The sequence below is a fragment of the Toxoplasma gondii genome, chromosome XI (assembly GCF_000006565.2).
Source record: "Toxoplasma gondii ME49 chromosome XI, whole genome shotgun sequence".
Taxonomy (NCBI): Eukaryota; Apicomplexa; class Conoidasida; order Eucoccidiorida; family Sarcocystidae; genus Toxoplasma; species Toxoplasma gondii.
Window position 1 is genome coordinate 6,407,328 of NC_031479.1, and position 16,313 is coordinate 6,423,640.

The 16,313-nt window shown below is 56.4% G+C and overlaps 1 protein-coding gene across 1 annotated transcript; it reads right to left on the reverse strand.

Moving 5' to 3' along the window:
• Positions 1 to 1,261: 1,261 nt before the first annotated feature.
• Positions 1,262 to 13,508, reverse strand: TGME49_216070 (hypothetical protein; the record flags this gene model as incomplete). The annotated part of the gene is made up of 10 exons (XM_018779712.1): positions 1,262 to 2,893; positions 3,217 to 3,824; positions 4,568 to 4,689; positions 5,492 to 5,836; positions 6,600 to 6,772; positions 7,339 to 7,420; positions 7,749 to 7,843; positions 8,736 to 10,506; positions 10,860 to 11,637; positions 12,170 to 13,508. 10 exons carry the CDS (start codon positions 13,506 to 13,508, stop codon positions 1,262 to 1,264), a joined length of 6,945 nt encoding a protein of 2,314 aa, XP_018635226.1.
• Positions 13,509 to 16,313: the final 2,805 nt, after the last annotated feature.

The following is a 16,313-nucleotide window of genomic DNA, read 5'->3' on the forward strand; positions in this document are numbered from 1 at the left end:
CGTGAAATAATTAACATTGGGCGTGCAGGGATCAGCGCCAAATCAAATGACTAAAAGTGGCTGCCCCAATTGAAGAATACGCCCATTTATTGTACCCCTGGAATAATGAACACACCACTTAGAAAAACATGAAGTAAGGCCAACATCGATGAGATGTTTACCCCGAGGGCACTAAGAGTGATAATTGCGGTCTACAAACATTGTTTGTCTGAACGCCAACACTGATTACGCCTCAGATTCTGGTGTGCTCGAGTAGTTTTTTCTGCCGACATCCCTTACACAATGATTATGATTTCTGAGAATTGTTTTCAGTGAAATCCCTGCTTTCAGCTGTTAATTGAGGACTCATTCCTAACGTTGCCGCCTTTCATTACCACCTCAAAACTTGCGATTTGCTACTGGAGGACTGCCGGCTGTTGACTATCGTCAACAGTGCATACAAGACATCTAATAGCACACCGAAGAGCCGACGTTCCTCGGTGCTGTGCTCGTTCGCAGAAGCGGCTCGTTTACAGTTTATTACACGCAAATACATCATTTCATGCGTTTACATATGCGGGAGAGTAAGTTTTCCAGTAACCATTTTCTACGCGATGTTCTGATCGCTGGAGAAGTCCGAACGCCACAATCCATCGAGTGCGTCCCCCATTTAGCACCCTTCAGTACCGACGAAAAACCACAAGAGAGTGCATGAGAGTTTTTTCCGCGCCGACTGCAATTCGTCATCGCGAGCATGGGGCCAATCTGTTTCGCAACCAAATGTAGCGGCAGAGTCGTTCACGACCTGGAAGAGGCGCACGCACTCGAATGCCCTAAAGCCAAAAAAGTTGCTGGAAAAACTGTCAGCGGCCTCGACCCATACACTTTGTGTAGCCTGCTTGGAACCAACCTCCATCGACGGGCTGTGAAGTTCACCAGTTCATTATTCCCAGTCGTAGATCGCAAAACGACTCGGCCCACCTCCTCGGCTCGAATCATCTGCCTGGTGGTTTGTGACAGTAGACTCGTGTGCAGACTACCGAGTTGTCTTCGTGTCTCTCTTCATGGTCACTTCCTACCACCTGATCCTCTCCGCGTCCACCTGCCATTTTGTCTTCCACGGAGCGTTGTTGTTTCTTCTGCAGACAGCCTCCCGTCAAAGTGCAAAGGCGACTATCTGCACAACAACGGCGGGACCCCTTCCCTAGATACTTTCTGCAAAATCTAAGCTGACGTGTAAACACAAAACGAAGGCACTGCAATTTTCACCCTTGGGCTATGTCTACTTCGAGCCGCCGGTCTCGCCTGTCTTTTTCTCTTTCTGTCTGTCCGGTGTGGAACGTGGCGCCTCTTCAGAGGCCGCTTCCTGTACCCGACCGGCGCGGCTGGAGCCGACCTTCGCTGCGTCTGCGTTTGTGGCTTGATCCCCTGGACTTGAGGATGCGCGGCTGCCCGCACTTTTCCCCGCCTTGTCACTTGTCTTTCCCAATCCCCTCACAGACCTCCCGCCCCGGCGGTCACCTAACCCCCCAATGGCATCGGCAACGGCCGCTGCACTTCCTCGGCTATCTTTAGCGACAGGCACGAGAGGCGGGTGGCGAATACTTTCACTGCGGAACGGCTGCGATCTGCTGGAGCTCTCAAACGTCCCGTGAGACTGCAGGGGTCGCTTCCCCGTCTCTTCGGAGCCTCTCCCAGGAGCCGTCTCGCCGCCAGCCTCCTCGGCCACGCCGGTCTCTGCTGGTGCCGCCCCCGCGCCAGCTGCGCCGCTGGAGCGGTCGAGCAGCCACTCGAGTTTTTGCGCAGTCTTGAGCACGGCTGCCGCCAACATGGAAGACGACCGAGCCTTCTCCTCTGTGTCGCCGCTGCTCTGTTCGGGTTTGCTCACGCTCCGTCTGTCAGCTGCGTCGGCCTGGGAGGTTTCCAACTCGTCTGTGCTGACTGCAGCCAAAACTCCAGTCAGGTGAGGCGCGCTCCGGTTGCTGCATGTGAGAGAACTCCTATGTGCCAGGTCGCCGCCGCAGCTGGCCGCCCGGACGTCTGCAGACCACGGCGCTGAAGCAGCCATCATTCGCTGGTACAGTGGCGGGAGGGGTCCGGCCGCTCGTCCCGGGAGTCCGCCGAGGGGCGTATGCAAACCCTCGACGTCGCCTTCGCGGGAACCACACTCCACGAAGCGCGCGGGCAAACTCAGGCCCGACACCGAGAGCGCATTCGCCTCAGACTCGCCGCCCCACCGCGCCTCCCCGCAGCTTCTGCAGCGCGCCAAGTCGCGGCCGAACGGAACGTGTCTGCGTCGCGCCATCTGGGCCGCGGAGACGCGCCCCGCGAAAACCCCCAAGTGGTGCGGCACCACACGCCACGCCACGTTCCCACTGACTGCGCGACTCCGCTTCGATTGTCTCCGATGGTGCCAGAGAGTCCCTAGTTTCGGATGCCGACTATCTCCAAAGCAGTGAAGCTTCCCCGCGAAGAGGCGCGTCCCCGAACGCATTGCTGGGTAGCACGCAAGCGAGGCCCGGACCCGAGGAACAGCGCAAACGTCGTCAGGCAAGAAGAACGCGCCGCCTTCGCCTGCGAAGTTCTCCCAACCTGCTTCTTTGTGGCCTTCGCTGGACGAGTCGCTGGGCGCGCCGACGCTCCCGCGTCGACTGCTGGCTTCCTTTGTCACTTCTTCGCCGGGCAGAGCGCCTCCGACGGGGTTCCCTGGCGCGGCTGCTGCCGCGTCTTCCGGAGACACCGGGAAGTCTGCTTCGGCCGCTGTCGTCGAACCCACGTTTCCAAAGAAACCCCGCGCCGACAGTCCACCCGAAAATACCCTTTGAGGTGCCATCAGCGAACCACTCCTCGCCGAGCCACTGCATGCGCCTTCTACGTCTCCCGCGGGGGGCGGCGACGTCTTGTAGTCGGGTTGCTGGAGACAGGGAAAGACAGGTACACTGACAAGAGGTCTATATGCAGAGCATCCACTTAAAGCCAGCGCTCCTGCATACCGAGGAAATTCAAACTGAAGAAACACGGCTTCACGATTGCCCTCCTTGAAAGACACTCGAAACGGGCCTTCAAAACCCTAAACACCGCCACCAAGTCATTGCTAGACCCCCGCCCAACACCAATCGTGAGACTGCTCAGAAACCGACTTCTCGCGGAACGCACGCCTTTCTCTCTTCTGGAGGCACTCGAGCATCTCCCATTTCGGTTGGAAGCACTTTCGCCGAAGCTGGCCTCAGAGGTTACCTGGCTAGATCCAGAGGTCACGGGTCGCTGGGCAAGCCTATGAGCTTCCGGGGCGGCAGTCGGCGCTCCGCCGGCTTCTTCGATGGGCGCGGCGACTTCGGCTGTGGCCGCTGCATGTGCGGCGTTTGCGAGTTCTGCGGCGGCAGCAGCGGCAGCGGGCGAGGCCGGCGGGCCTGATATCACTTCTCTGATTCCCGCGACGGCGTCTGCTGTCTCCTCTTCCCAGCTCGAGAACGAGGACGTCCGGAGGCCACGCTCTGACCGGGACTTACATTCGTTCCCCTGCAGACTCTCGGGCTCCGTCCAATTGGTGCCACGGCTCGACCAAAGAGGGCCGTCCTGGCGGCTGTCTTGCCAGATCGGTACGGCGCATGCAGAGGCCTTCGACGCGGAAACAAACCCTGGTCGAGCCTTCGGCAGGCGGCGTTTCGCCGCGTGGCGCCGAGTCGCCTCGGCCCCCGCGGCCCGAAAGGCGGGGCGGCCAGGCCGCGGAGAAGCCGTCGTTTGCTGAGCAACCATCGCCGCCAGCTGGTGCTCGCGCGTCCGTCGCTCGCTGAACTTGGCGGCCGCCGTCAACGCAATCAGAGGAATCGTGGCCAGGACAGGTCCTGAGCAGCGAAAGCGAAGAAAGGCGAGAAAGTATAGGGCGAAGGAAAAAGAAAGAGACGACGCGCCTTCTCGACAGCTCCACGGGTCTCCGAAATGTGTGTGTGTGCGTGAAGGGTGACTTCGCGGGAAACGATCCACATCGGAGGAGCCCTCGCATTCACGACTCTACGACGTTCCCTTCGCAGAAGAACGCTCTTCGATGAGTTGGAGCCAACCGAACTTTCGGCCGTACCCCGCAGACATCACAAACCTTTGGCGCGTTGGAGTCGTGAAGTGGTGAGAAACACTGGCAAACTTGGGCGACATGTGCGGAGCTCGACAGGATACACTTCCGCAGAAAGGACGCTTGGACTCGGAGGACCAAGACACTGAAAACCGACAGCACTTGCTGCCTCTCTCTCGGATGCCCCCCGCTCCGAGCTCTGTTAACTTGGTCCAGTCGATGGGAGCGAAGAGCACCCAATATTTTGGAACTCCGTTTTTGGAAATCACAGGAGCTCTTTCACTGACGGCACTTAGGAAATGCGAAGAGTTCTCCTTGTTTTTGTCTGCTGTGTGGGGAGACAGGATAGTACCTACGCGACTGCATGCGACTCTCCTGCAGAGAGAGTCTACAGTAGGATCTGACGGGTCGTGCAAGGTGAGACGCGTGTTTACCCTTCACACGCAAACAGGGTTCCGGAAAGAAATACAAGAGTCACGACCTAAAGAACGAATGGCCGCTTAGGAAAAACGCACTTACCGATGATAATCCCCTTCATGCCAAACGTCGAAAGACCAAGAGCGACGGACAAACCGACAAGCCACGGATTGCTATCGGGTATTTCCCGGTAAATCGCAGTCGTCACGTTCCACCAGACGACCCTGCTCGCAAGACACAACGCGTCGAGAACAAAAGGGATTCTTCCAACCGTAGATGCCCTGCATTTCCTTGGCCTAGGCAACTCTCCAAAACTGCGGGATAGAGAGAAGCCCTGCGAAACGCTGCTGGCTTGTCCGACGAACACCCTTGCTCCCTTTGAAAAATCGACAGAAAAAACTAGGAAGGCACTGCGCAACGTATCCCGACAAGCTCGTCACTGGAAAGTAGAGACTTTCAGAAACAAATTTACCCAGAAGGAATGAAGCACGCAACTCTGTGTCTCAAGCAGTGTCTTTCCGCGAGAGACACAGCGCGTGCTCTGCAGGATCTGATTGCCTCTACACTCGCCCGACCCCGCAGTATTTATGACTACAGCTTCCAGGCAAACAAGAATTCCAGAGCACTTTTGAACTCCACCACTTTTGCTCGTCTTTAGCAGGACGGTGTCATCTCGATCTGCACATTCAAAGCTCTGGGCGATCTTAAATATACACGTGAACCAGGTGTAACGGGCTCAACTATTTTGCCGGTAAGAGAGGTACACACCGGATCCACACCCGCGTTTCGAAATTTCATAGCCTCAGATGAAAAGAAAAAGCTGCGAGCCATCTTCCCCTTCCAGTTGTTTCTGACCCAAGTCGCAATCCCCGAAATGATTCCCTCTCCTTCGCATGCCCCGGTATATCGTGGTGGAGAAGTCGTTTTCTCTCACCGTCGCTATCAGCGTCTCCCGTGAAGACCGAATTTCTCGACTGTTCACTGCCAGTGTCTGACTTCGGTTGTGTACACGTTTTTCCAGCTTACGCATTGGCAGCCAAAAGAGTGATGGCGCCGAGTTTCCTTTGAGACCCTGCAACCACGTTGAGTACCGCCCACCAGGCGCCCGCGACGGTCTCCGATGCCACACTCGCTGTCTCTGCCCCGGCCTCGCCTCGCGGCTGAGGGCCTTGGGCTCCTGGCGAGTCGGCGCCCCCAGCGTGCGTCGCACTCGCCTCTTCACCGGCGCCACCCCACCAAAGAACTAGACAGGGAATGACGGAGATGCTCTCAGGAGGCAGAAGCGGCAGAAGGGCGAGGAGCCCCGAGACAGCCGTCGGGACGTACACCACCGGCATTCCTGCGCTCTCGTAGACGAACCAGGTGAACAGGCTGAAGGCAAACGGTACGAGAAGGGAAAGCATCTGGGAAATCGGCTTTTATCGACGAGGAAAGCGACACTGACCAACAAAAAAGATCAACCGAAAACGCACCCGCCACTCAGGACAAAAACATCCACTGTTTTAGGTGGTACAGAAGGCGACGGAGAGAGAGTTGGAAATTCTCCAGCGTCGAGCTGAGACTCGTTGTTTTTGTGCGTGACGTCTGAACGAATGGCTGAAAAGTTGAAACAGGAGAACTTTTCAACCCTGGCAGCATGCACCCTCGATCCATGTGGCGGGTGTCCACCCGCTGTCGGCCGACCTAGCTGCGTTGTGGCTTCAACGCGGGACGTAAGGGAAGAGCTGGAAGATCCGTGGAGAAGCGAGCAACTCTGTGTGCCAGTTGAAAGAAAAAACTTCAAATATGGTGAACTCTCGTTTTCCCAGCTGAATCGGGTTCACTACCAAGGAACGACTGCGTCGACAGCAAGGTGTCGATACACCCGACACAGCGCCACGTAGTCTTGGACACTGAATCCATGTGCAGGAACGCTGCAGTTCTGTGCTTATATTTGCACACAGTCCACGCATAGAACTCCTACACTTGCTGCCCTATCATGCCGCCCGTTGAACGTCACGGTCGCAGACACTCACACGAGACCAACGCGCCACCTTGGTAATCTCGAGGATTTCCGGTAGCACCGTAAAAACACCGCATGTACGCAGTTCAACCCTCCACATAATTCCGACACAAAGCAGACGCGGAGTCTCACCTGTAGAACCAGAAACGCTTGAACGAGGAGTACAGAATGGCGCGGAGTCCGCGGTTGATTGAGTGAGAAACAATGCAGCTGGGGTCGACGATGCAGAGCAGCTCCTCCAGATACTCCAAGCAACTCCGGCTGCTACACAACAGGTAGTACAGCGCGCTGAAGAAAACGACTGCCTGAGAAATACCGCAGACGCCACACGCAAGGGTAAACGCGTTTCGGACGCCTTTCCCGGAGAGAAAAGAACCACGCCAGTGCGCGCGGTCAACGCTCCAAGTTCTCCTTTTGACGCCAGTGTTTGCGCATCTTCTCCCATGTCGTTCTCAGGACAATCCGAGTCCAAATACAGCGTACCCAAGCGGCAGTTGCTAGCTTCTTTTGGGAGTTGCAAGGAACTCCACGCCATACGACTCACGCGTTTTTTCAGGTGGCATTTTTGTGTTCCAAAGCTAACTCGATGTTAAAGACTACACGACCACACACTGTTCAGGGGGAAAACTTTGGAAGTTTCAGTGTCGAAAAGCAAGAAAAACAGGACTCCCGCGTTTAGGATGGCTGCCGATGTTTACGGGTGCCCCACACGGGGAGAACGTCCGGCCCCAGTGTGTCGCGACGTTGCCACAGTGTCAGACCCGCGGACAGAAAACTCAGGTCGGACACCCGCCGCGCATTCGTGAGGAAAGGAGAAAAAATGGTCACTACTTTGGATTCGCCGTGGGATTGTCAGGGTGTCAGTTCTTGCCTGAAGAAGCATGTCGAAGGCAGAGAGGAAGAATTTGAAGACTAAGAAGCAGACAAAGAAAAAGACGCGAGCCGCTCCGAACCTGTTCAACACGCACCAGAGACAAACGGAGATTAGCATTCGAAGCGTTGCTCCGACGAAGCCGATGCTTCTCTGAACTCAGTGTGGACCAGGGTCCCCGCGGTTGTCTATCGTTGAACTGTCGAGCCCTTCGAAGACTCGCCGCCCGCTGAACCCCCACGGATTTGTCTTGTGCCCTCATCCGCGAGACCACCTGCCTCGGCTCCCGCGCGCCATGCACCTCAACGTCAGGCGACGCATGCGAAGGGACACTGGTGTCTCCCCTCCTGTCTAGGATTTGCAGAAGCAGGAGTGCGAAGTTCTCCGTCACTTTTGGAAAACCAGCGTACCCGCTATTCAACAGACCCGAAAACAATGTGTTCGCGTAGGTAGTGACATAGGACCACCAACCCTCACTGGTGAGAGAGTAGATCTCGCTCCACGCCTGCAAACGCCACATCGCACCGGAGGGAAGAGACACAAAGGAGCCTCGAAATCAAGTTTTTCGAAACTGAAAGTAGCGACACGAGACACACACACCCCCGACGAAGAATCCGTACCCGAGAACCCTGTACTGACTTTGCCTGCTTGCACGCGCTTCTATGATGAAGCCGCGCGTAGTCTGTTTGATGCCGTGGCTGAAATTAATTCAAAGAACCACAGTCAGCGACCCCAGCCCCGCTCGCCTCCACACTCGCTGTACACCTTGCAGCACGGTGAGGCCTCGACAGTCAAGCCCATGACGGAGTTTTCGTGGCAGCGAGGCAATCAAACAGAAAGACGGAGCATCTTGTCGCTCAGTCAAGAAGCGTAGCATTCAGGCCGCCGCAAGAGACTCGCACGAGGCGACGGAACGCGTTCCGGAACTTTTCGAATCCCTCGCGGGCGCCCTAGGAAGAAGCCGATTTGCAAGAAAGCAGGTATGTACGACGAGGTCGAAAGTCGACTCTCGAGTCTGTGTTAATCTGTTTTCCCATCGGAGAAAAGCAGCTGCTCGCCCGCTGGCGACTTGAACCGCCCTGCTTCCACAGCCTCTGAATCTGCTTCAGTGTGTGGCAGGTCCTGTGCTCCTCAAGACCACCGCTGTCTATTTACATCCTGCCTGAACAGTTTCCAGCATAGTGTGCGGTGAAGCTTCTCCCACAAAAGAACATCCAGCGCGGAGTACTCGCGCGTTTGAGTCTGGCCAAGACACAGAGCCGCTGTTTCGGGACTTTCCATGTCATCACTAGAAGAGGCACATGCCCCCAATCTCTGTTTCTTCCCCGTTTACTCGCAACCCAAGCCCCCTTTCCCCATGAGGAACGGGCGAACACGGCCCGTCTTCGACGCCTTACTTCCTTGGCTTTTCCGGCTGCTCCAGACAAATTCCCGCGTCGCAGCTGGCCGATCAGTTCCGCGGTGTTTACCCATCGCTTCCAAACTTCTCCGTGCAAAGCCGAGTCCGAGGCTTGGTCCCCTGGGTCGCCTGCGGCATCCTGCCAGTGCGTGACATCTGGAGTTGGGCCGCCGTCCGCGGACCGCGGAGTTCCGCCGGAAAACCATTCGCGGAGTTCTCTTGCTCCACGCGTGGGCGGAGTAGACAGCTCGGGACTCCCTGCCAGCTCACGCAATCCGCTTCCAGGCAGAGCGAAGCCTTCGCCCAATGCGGCGCCGTCGAGCGTTCCGACGACCGTGGAGCCTCGCCCTGAGTCTCTTTCTGAGGGAAGAGCGGTTCTCGCGGTTCCATTCCCAGAGCACGCGCTTTCTTCGTCCTCTCTGGATAATCGAACGGAGTCGAACAAGTCCACTTCCTTGGCTTTCTCCCGAACACAGCTCGCACGGTCTCCGAACGCGTTCTGTGGGAACACGAGACTCGCGTCCTCGTCTGTCAGACAGAAGCCGGGCGCAGTCACGTTCTCGCGAGCGCCGTCGCTGTGTCCATTCGGCCCCTCCCTCGAGACGCGCTGCAGCGTCTCGGCGCCTTCCCCGTCGTCGAAGAAGTGGAACAACCCGGCGCGAATGACGGCGCCTTGTCCACTTCGTTCGCCAGCCTCTTTCCACCGAAAAAACCACGAAAACGGCCAGACAACCGACGTGCGGTCGCGGCTTCCAAAGTGAGTCTCCGTCGGCGATTGCGTCGTCGCCGTGGCGCCTCTTCGCGCCACTTGCATGCGTCTCTCGCAGCTCGTCGCGGCGCCGCCAGGACCCGCCGGCGCACCCCGACTTGGCTCTGCGCTCCCAGGAGAAAAGACCGTCTCAGGCCCCGCGAGCTGCGGTTCGGCGCCCGGCTCCTTGCGCACAATCACGACGGGAATGTCCTCTTCGCGCTCCTTCCACTGGACGCCCCCAGGGTTCGAGGTCCTGAAACCGAGCGCGGGGCCTCCAGCGCTCCGGGGCGCGGCCACCGTCACCTGCGCCACCGCGGGGCTTCCCGACGCGCTCGCAGCGAAGTGCCGAATCGAGAGCCACAAATCCGAGTAGCGTCCGATGCTGTTGCCTAGCAGCTGTTTCAAGTGCGAAGCCGCGGAACTGTCTCTCTTGCGCGAGTTCTCTCGCCCAACACGCCCCGCACCTGCCGCGACCGCCGCCGCGATCGTCGCGCCTAAACTGCCCATCGCTCCCGCCGCGTTCGAGGGAACACCCGAGGCGCTAACGACGGACGCGTCAAGAGAGTCGGGGCCTCTCTCGGCGCTCGAGTCCCGGCTTGAGTCTGCGCCCGAAGCGCTCGCGGCTTCCGCAGCCTTCGCGATGAGGTTGAAGAGAATCTGAGAGGCAGACAGCGACCCGGGTGCCGTCGTGTTAGACGGCGCGGACGGAGGTTTCTCCGGAGACTCGGACAGCTCTGGACCGCCCGCGAAACTGTGAATCGTGTCGAGGGCCTGCTGCATCGTGGAGGAACGCAAAATGTACGTGTCGATGGTGCGCTGGAACGCGTCCCAGAGAAGCGTCAGCTCGTTGTAGAACTGGAAACAGAAGAAGGCCACGACCAGCGAGACGATGAAAACCGAAGTCAACATCACGATGATCGCGAGGAGCGGGTTTAGCGAACTCTGCATCGATCCGTAGAGCCAGCCGAGGAGACGCCACACTGGCGTCAACATCGAAGGCGGAGACAGCCACTTCAAGCTGAAGACACGAGCAGCGCGCAAGAGAGTCACAGAAGCACAAGATCAACAACCACGCAGTTGTCGACTTTTGACCTTGACAAAACTCTCCACTGTCGAATCCAAAACACTAAAAATACATATTCCACAGAACTCTACGGGAGCCGGGTCTTCTGGCGTGGAACCTCTGGAAGACTCCACAGATCTGCGTCAAGTGAGAGAGAGGAACTGCAGCGGAAGCACAGGAAACCTAACGTAGGGCTTGCATCCAAACGTCCCCGCGTCTCGCAGCCTCGGACTCCACTGGCTACTCGGCCACGGAAAACCTAGGCCGTGATGAAACAGAATGCCCCTCCTTGTACTGTGCGTGGGTACCTTCTTTTCGCCGCCTCCTCCTTGCCCGCGACAATCAGGGCGAACCGGACGAGGAGAGAGACGAGGCCGACCCCCGCGGCAGAGAGCAACACCGTCGAGACAGAGTAGCGCGTGCAGGAAGCCACCAGTCTGTACACGAGGAGAAGCAAGCAGCTCCGGTAGAGGAGAGCAAACCACGGGCGCGAAGCGTGTCTGTCTGAGTTTCCGCCTCCAGGCGGCGACGGGGAAACGAGCGAGAGAAGCGGCTCGAGCATAAAGAGCAGAAACCTCGCGGGGAGGCGCACCAGCGACGAAGACAGCACGACATCTCCGAGTAGAGACCACGAGGGCTGCGTGACGAAAGACCCCGTTCCGGAGGAGGCCCCGGGATCCAGGAAAGAGTTGGCATGCGCGTATATGTCAGAAACGTCCGTTTCTGCGTAGTTCTCCGCTGAAGATCTGACGGATCTTCTCGTGCGAAGGGAGCACCGTGAAGTGGTGAAGTCCAACTTCCGGCTGGGTGACAGACCCGTCCGCACTCTGGCGCGTTTCCCGGCGGGATGGCGACCCGACGGCGTCCGAACGCCTCCGGCTCCTGCACGCAGGCGCCTGTCAAGGTCCAGATTTCGGCGGTGGGCATGAACATCTCGAGGACGCCTAGCGGCGGCCAGAGCTGCAGCTGACAAGCGCAGCCGATCTTCTCTGAGGCTCTTCTTGATTCCACCTGGGCCTTTCCCGTCGCTTTTACGGCCCGTTCGTGTGCCTTCGCGTTCTTTCGGCTTCCCTTCCAATCCAGCGCCTGCATGCACGGTCTCCAAACGGTGATGAATCACGTGAGCGCTGGTTTGCGGGAGCTTCTGAGCAGCTGCAAAGTCTCTTGAGGTAGCTGACGCGGGTGGACAGACTCAATATAGAGCTACAGCTGTGAGTTCTCCTACGGAGTGGGCATTGACTCTCAGAAGCAGCCTCGAAGCACAGACTAAAACTCATGAAGACTCGAGAGGCACGCGGTCGAAAAGGCTCTAAGCTCATCCGTTTAAGCAGTTCTTCGCATGCAGACAAGCTCTGAGCTCCACACGACATGGAAAGTCCACCACTTAGAAAATCTGCGAAGGCGAACCTGCGTTGCGTGAAACAAGAAAAGGTTTAGGAGTCGTTCTATGATGCTGACAGCGAGAGAGTGCGCTGAGACATAGAGTAGACTTCACGTTGATAGAAAAGAGGCGAATTTCGAGTCCAGGATTCTGGAGCTGCGCGGACATCCATATCTAGTCTGTCGGGGACAGTCAGCGCGGGATCAGCCGCAGCATCGATGTTTGTGAAAAGCTCACCAAATTCGACAAACGCACCAGCGTCAGCTCCGCCTTGCTCGCTTAGCGGAAGCAAATTTGGTGGGACAGACGAGGCACCCCTAGGTTTCACCGATGTTTCAGCGTGTCCAGAACTAAGCGCGTCCGTTTCGCCACCGAGCTGGGGGATGCGTGCTTCGTCGCGAGCGGGAGCGTCAAGAGCATGGCAGCGGACGTGCTTGGATGACGAGGCTGTTCCAGACAGATCGGCAGCTTCCAGCCCTGAGGCAGCCGACGACTGGGCGCCCTCGCCTGACTCCTCCAGGACTTCTTGAAGGATGCCGCTGATGTTCCCCTGCTTTTCTGCAATCATGACGTTTTCCTGGGCGAGCAGACTCTCAGCCGCAGCTGCAGTCGGCGCCACGGAAGAAAGCAACCGCGACGCAATGCGCGTGGCGATCGACTCCGACGTGCTGCGGTGTCTGTACACCTCAGGAGCGACAAACCCGCCAGACCCCTCTGGCGGGGGAGTTCCGGTGTGACACTCCGCCGTGAGAGCCGAGGATGCGGAAGAAGCTAGGCGAGGCGGTGACCGCCGGAAAATGGATTTCGCGGTGACTGTCGGAAGCGAAGAGGATGCGCCTGGTTGGTTGGGTTCTGCTCCCGCAGACGCGGCAGACAGTTGCGCCGCAGCCACGGAGTCAATGCTCTGCTCCGCGCTCAACAGAATGAGACGTTTGAGCACGTTCATCGCCGTGCGCAGCGGAATGGAAAAAACAACGGCCCAGAAGAGCGCCAAGACGTAGGCTTCCAAAACCACGAGATTGTAGTACACACACACACATCCCACTGCGCAGATGAGGTAGACAACGAAGTGAATCAGAGCCACTTCACTTTCGTACGCGAGGCGCGGGAGACCTAGAACTGGCGGGAGGAAGGCGGTCGACGCATCCCCCGATGGGTAGCCGAGAACAGAGGACGACGATTGCCGCCCGAAGGGAGTCGCCATCGAGACCGATTTCCTGAAGGTTGAGTTCGCGAACTCCCATGGCCCTGTTGGCGACGGGTAATACACGGACGCTGGAAAAGGGGCTTCTCCATTAGAGTAAAACCGAGAGGTCTGACGCGAATATGCTGTCCGTGGAGAGGTGTACGGACCGCGTGTGCGGGGCAGCTGGCCAGGCACGCCACGAGGGGGTATAGAGTCAAACGGAGTTTGTGGCGGAACTTCCGAATAACCTTCCGACGGACCGTAGGAAAACTCCCATGGTCCATGGTAAATCGAGCTCTCATCCGGGCCTTCAGTGCTGGAGCCACACTCGGACTTGGAGTACAGGTACGTAGGACCCGACGGTCCAGACGAGCCAAAAGCGGGCGCCATCGGCACAAACACAGTGACGCGTGACCACTTCAGAGAAGTAAAGTATATACAGCCTCCCAAGATGGACTTCTGCGATGCAGCACGGTCATTTCTTCGAAACCGTGAAGGCGCAGCTGAAAGAAACCGGGGTGCGGGCCACAATAGGACGTTGCCCAGAACAGCCACATCTTGGCAGATCCGGATGTATGTCGATGTGTTGGCTACAAGCGACGCTGCATCGCACATCCGCAAAGGCAGTCACGCGTCTCTTTTTTTGTTATTTAGACACTGTGGTCTATTGCGCCAATCCGATGCCAGCCAACAAAGATTCGTGGGCATCCAAGCTTTTTCGAAAAGCACTTGCTGCTGTCCGCCGTTCCCTGGACGAATATCACATCTTTGAAGAGTGGCTCTGCCATCTAACGAAAACAGAAATGAGTGCGGTGAAAAACTGTAGATCTTGTTTGTTTGTTTGGTAAGACGCTCTCCGAAGGTGAAACTGGTAGTCAGTGTATGGCACGTGGGTGCTGGTTTTTCGGAAATGGAACAGAAAATCGCCAAACGGACTTTTGCCAAGCACCTATTTTCAAGAAAAGACCAAGAAAACGGACGTTTCGAAACGCGGGTGTTCAAGAAGGGTAACGCTGCCGATTTTTATTTGCCAGGCTGCTCCAAAGAGCAGATGCACACCACAGGGATTGCTGCAACAGAAGCACAAACGCTGCAGCGTAGAAGCAGCCCGGTTGCGTCTTTTTCATGCAGACACGAGCAAACTTATCGCTCGCTGGTAGCTATTGCGCGAAATGTCTCCCTGTCATAGAGTTGCCTAAACAAGGTCAGATGACTACCTACGTGGCACACAATCTCTCACAACTGCTCCAGATGTTTGGCCTGCGTCCCTGCTGTCACTTGCTCGGAACACATGCACAGACGAGACTGCCCTCCAGTAAGCCAGGACCTGTACTCTGCGCGCCTTTGTCGGGGGGCTTCCTGCCGAAAAGTTTCAAGGCACCACAACAAACGGGCTTGCAAGGCGCGGAGGACTTCGTTTTCGCGTTGACAGTACACAGAAGCTGAAAACCGTCGCTTGGTGTGTTGCATTAAATAGTGGCAACTCCAGAAAATGCCGGTGACAGCTCCTTCAAGGGTGTCTTTGCGAAGCGAGAGACAGTGTGTAGGACGCCTGCAGCATTCGTCGCGCTCTCCTTCGTTCTCTATTTGACCAGCCACCGCATCATTGAATGGAACCAAGATTCCGCTGGCGAAACCCATTTCATTCCTACTGACTCCCAGCTCTCCAATCTGGTCAACTAAACTTTTTATAGTTAGCCTGAACCCTGTTCCTCCCCGGCAGGTAGAACGCCTTCGAGAGCTGAAATCGAGAAAGACCCGATCTGCAACGAGTCTTCCCTCTACTGCGTGCCAGCCGTGGTAACAATGTAGATTGCAAATGCGCCAAGAATGCTCACCGACAGGGCTGGTAGAGACTATGTCTGAGGGTTGCCTGAAAACTGTAAGAAAGACGAGACTGCTGCGGTACCTCATCTGCCCGTAGAGGACATAACCGTCCCAGATTCCGCAGACCACCAAGGAAATGACTCCGATGGTATATTGTTATTCTTTACAACACAGCCGTTGGCAATGGGCATCCGTTCCAAAGCTTTCCATCCGGCAAGGATCACTGTGTTGCCCCTCGAGATATGTGCGTATCAGCTAGCTGCACTGTCATTTAACTATTTCGAGATAGAATCGCGATTCGAAAAGCTGCTATGTCGCCCGCTGATTAATTCTGTTTTCAATCCGTGGAGGCGATACGACAGAGCTCGTCTCCTCGGGTGTGACCTCTTCGACAGCATTCACGATGGCCTCTCATAGCGTCCTAATCTGGCATGCGGAACAGTCCGTAGTCCAGCACAGTACTCAGATGATCTTAGCTGAACACAGATGCGATTCAGCAAATATCGGAGAAACTGTTTTCCCTTTATTGAAACACGGCACAATGCACCGAACTGTCGGTGAGAATACTAGACACGACAAAACATTTAGAGGGGCAAGCGATTAGGGACCTGATCCCTGGGATGTTGTAGACATGCAAAGATGCATTCTCACCTAAAAGTCATCTGCTACGTCTATGTGATGCATTCTGACTCTTCTCGCAACATTTTCTTCCAACGAGTGGCGCACGGGTGAAAGATGAGAAGACCCACGATTTACCGGGACTAGAGGAAGACACGAGATTTGAATGGGGCGTGACTGGGTCAAGGCTAAATGCACATCCTGGACGCACAGCAAGGAAGGCCTGAAAGATTAATTGTACGTCGAATCGGACTTCTGCTGGCATATTACTTTCAAATGGAGTACGTGCAGAGTTTCTTGTCGATGAGGCGCTTTGTTGCCGTAAAACGTGTGCATACAACCGGTTACACAGAGCAGCGAGCTTCCGTACTTCCCAGGCTGCCATGACTTCTAAACGGTAGAAAATAACGGACTGTTCTTGACGTATCGTTTCTCCTTCACTATGCTGCCTACACTAGGAAGTCCGTCGCATTGTATTTGGTAAGTGTTTGCTATTATCCTAAATTCATTTTCCCCGAGGTCGTTGTTTTGCTTGGCTGTCACCGAAAGGGCGACAACTCAAGAAATCCCGGAAGCCGGAATAAACAAAAATAACGAACTCACACCGACTTCTTCTTGAGGTCGCCGACAATCGTCGCTCAACCCTAGCTCCGTAGTGCATGAACCGCTACATCCACCAAGCTGATCCCTCAGAATTACTTACATCTAAGGACTGACATAGCGAGCGAAATATCGCAAGCCATGCCATAT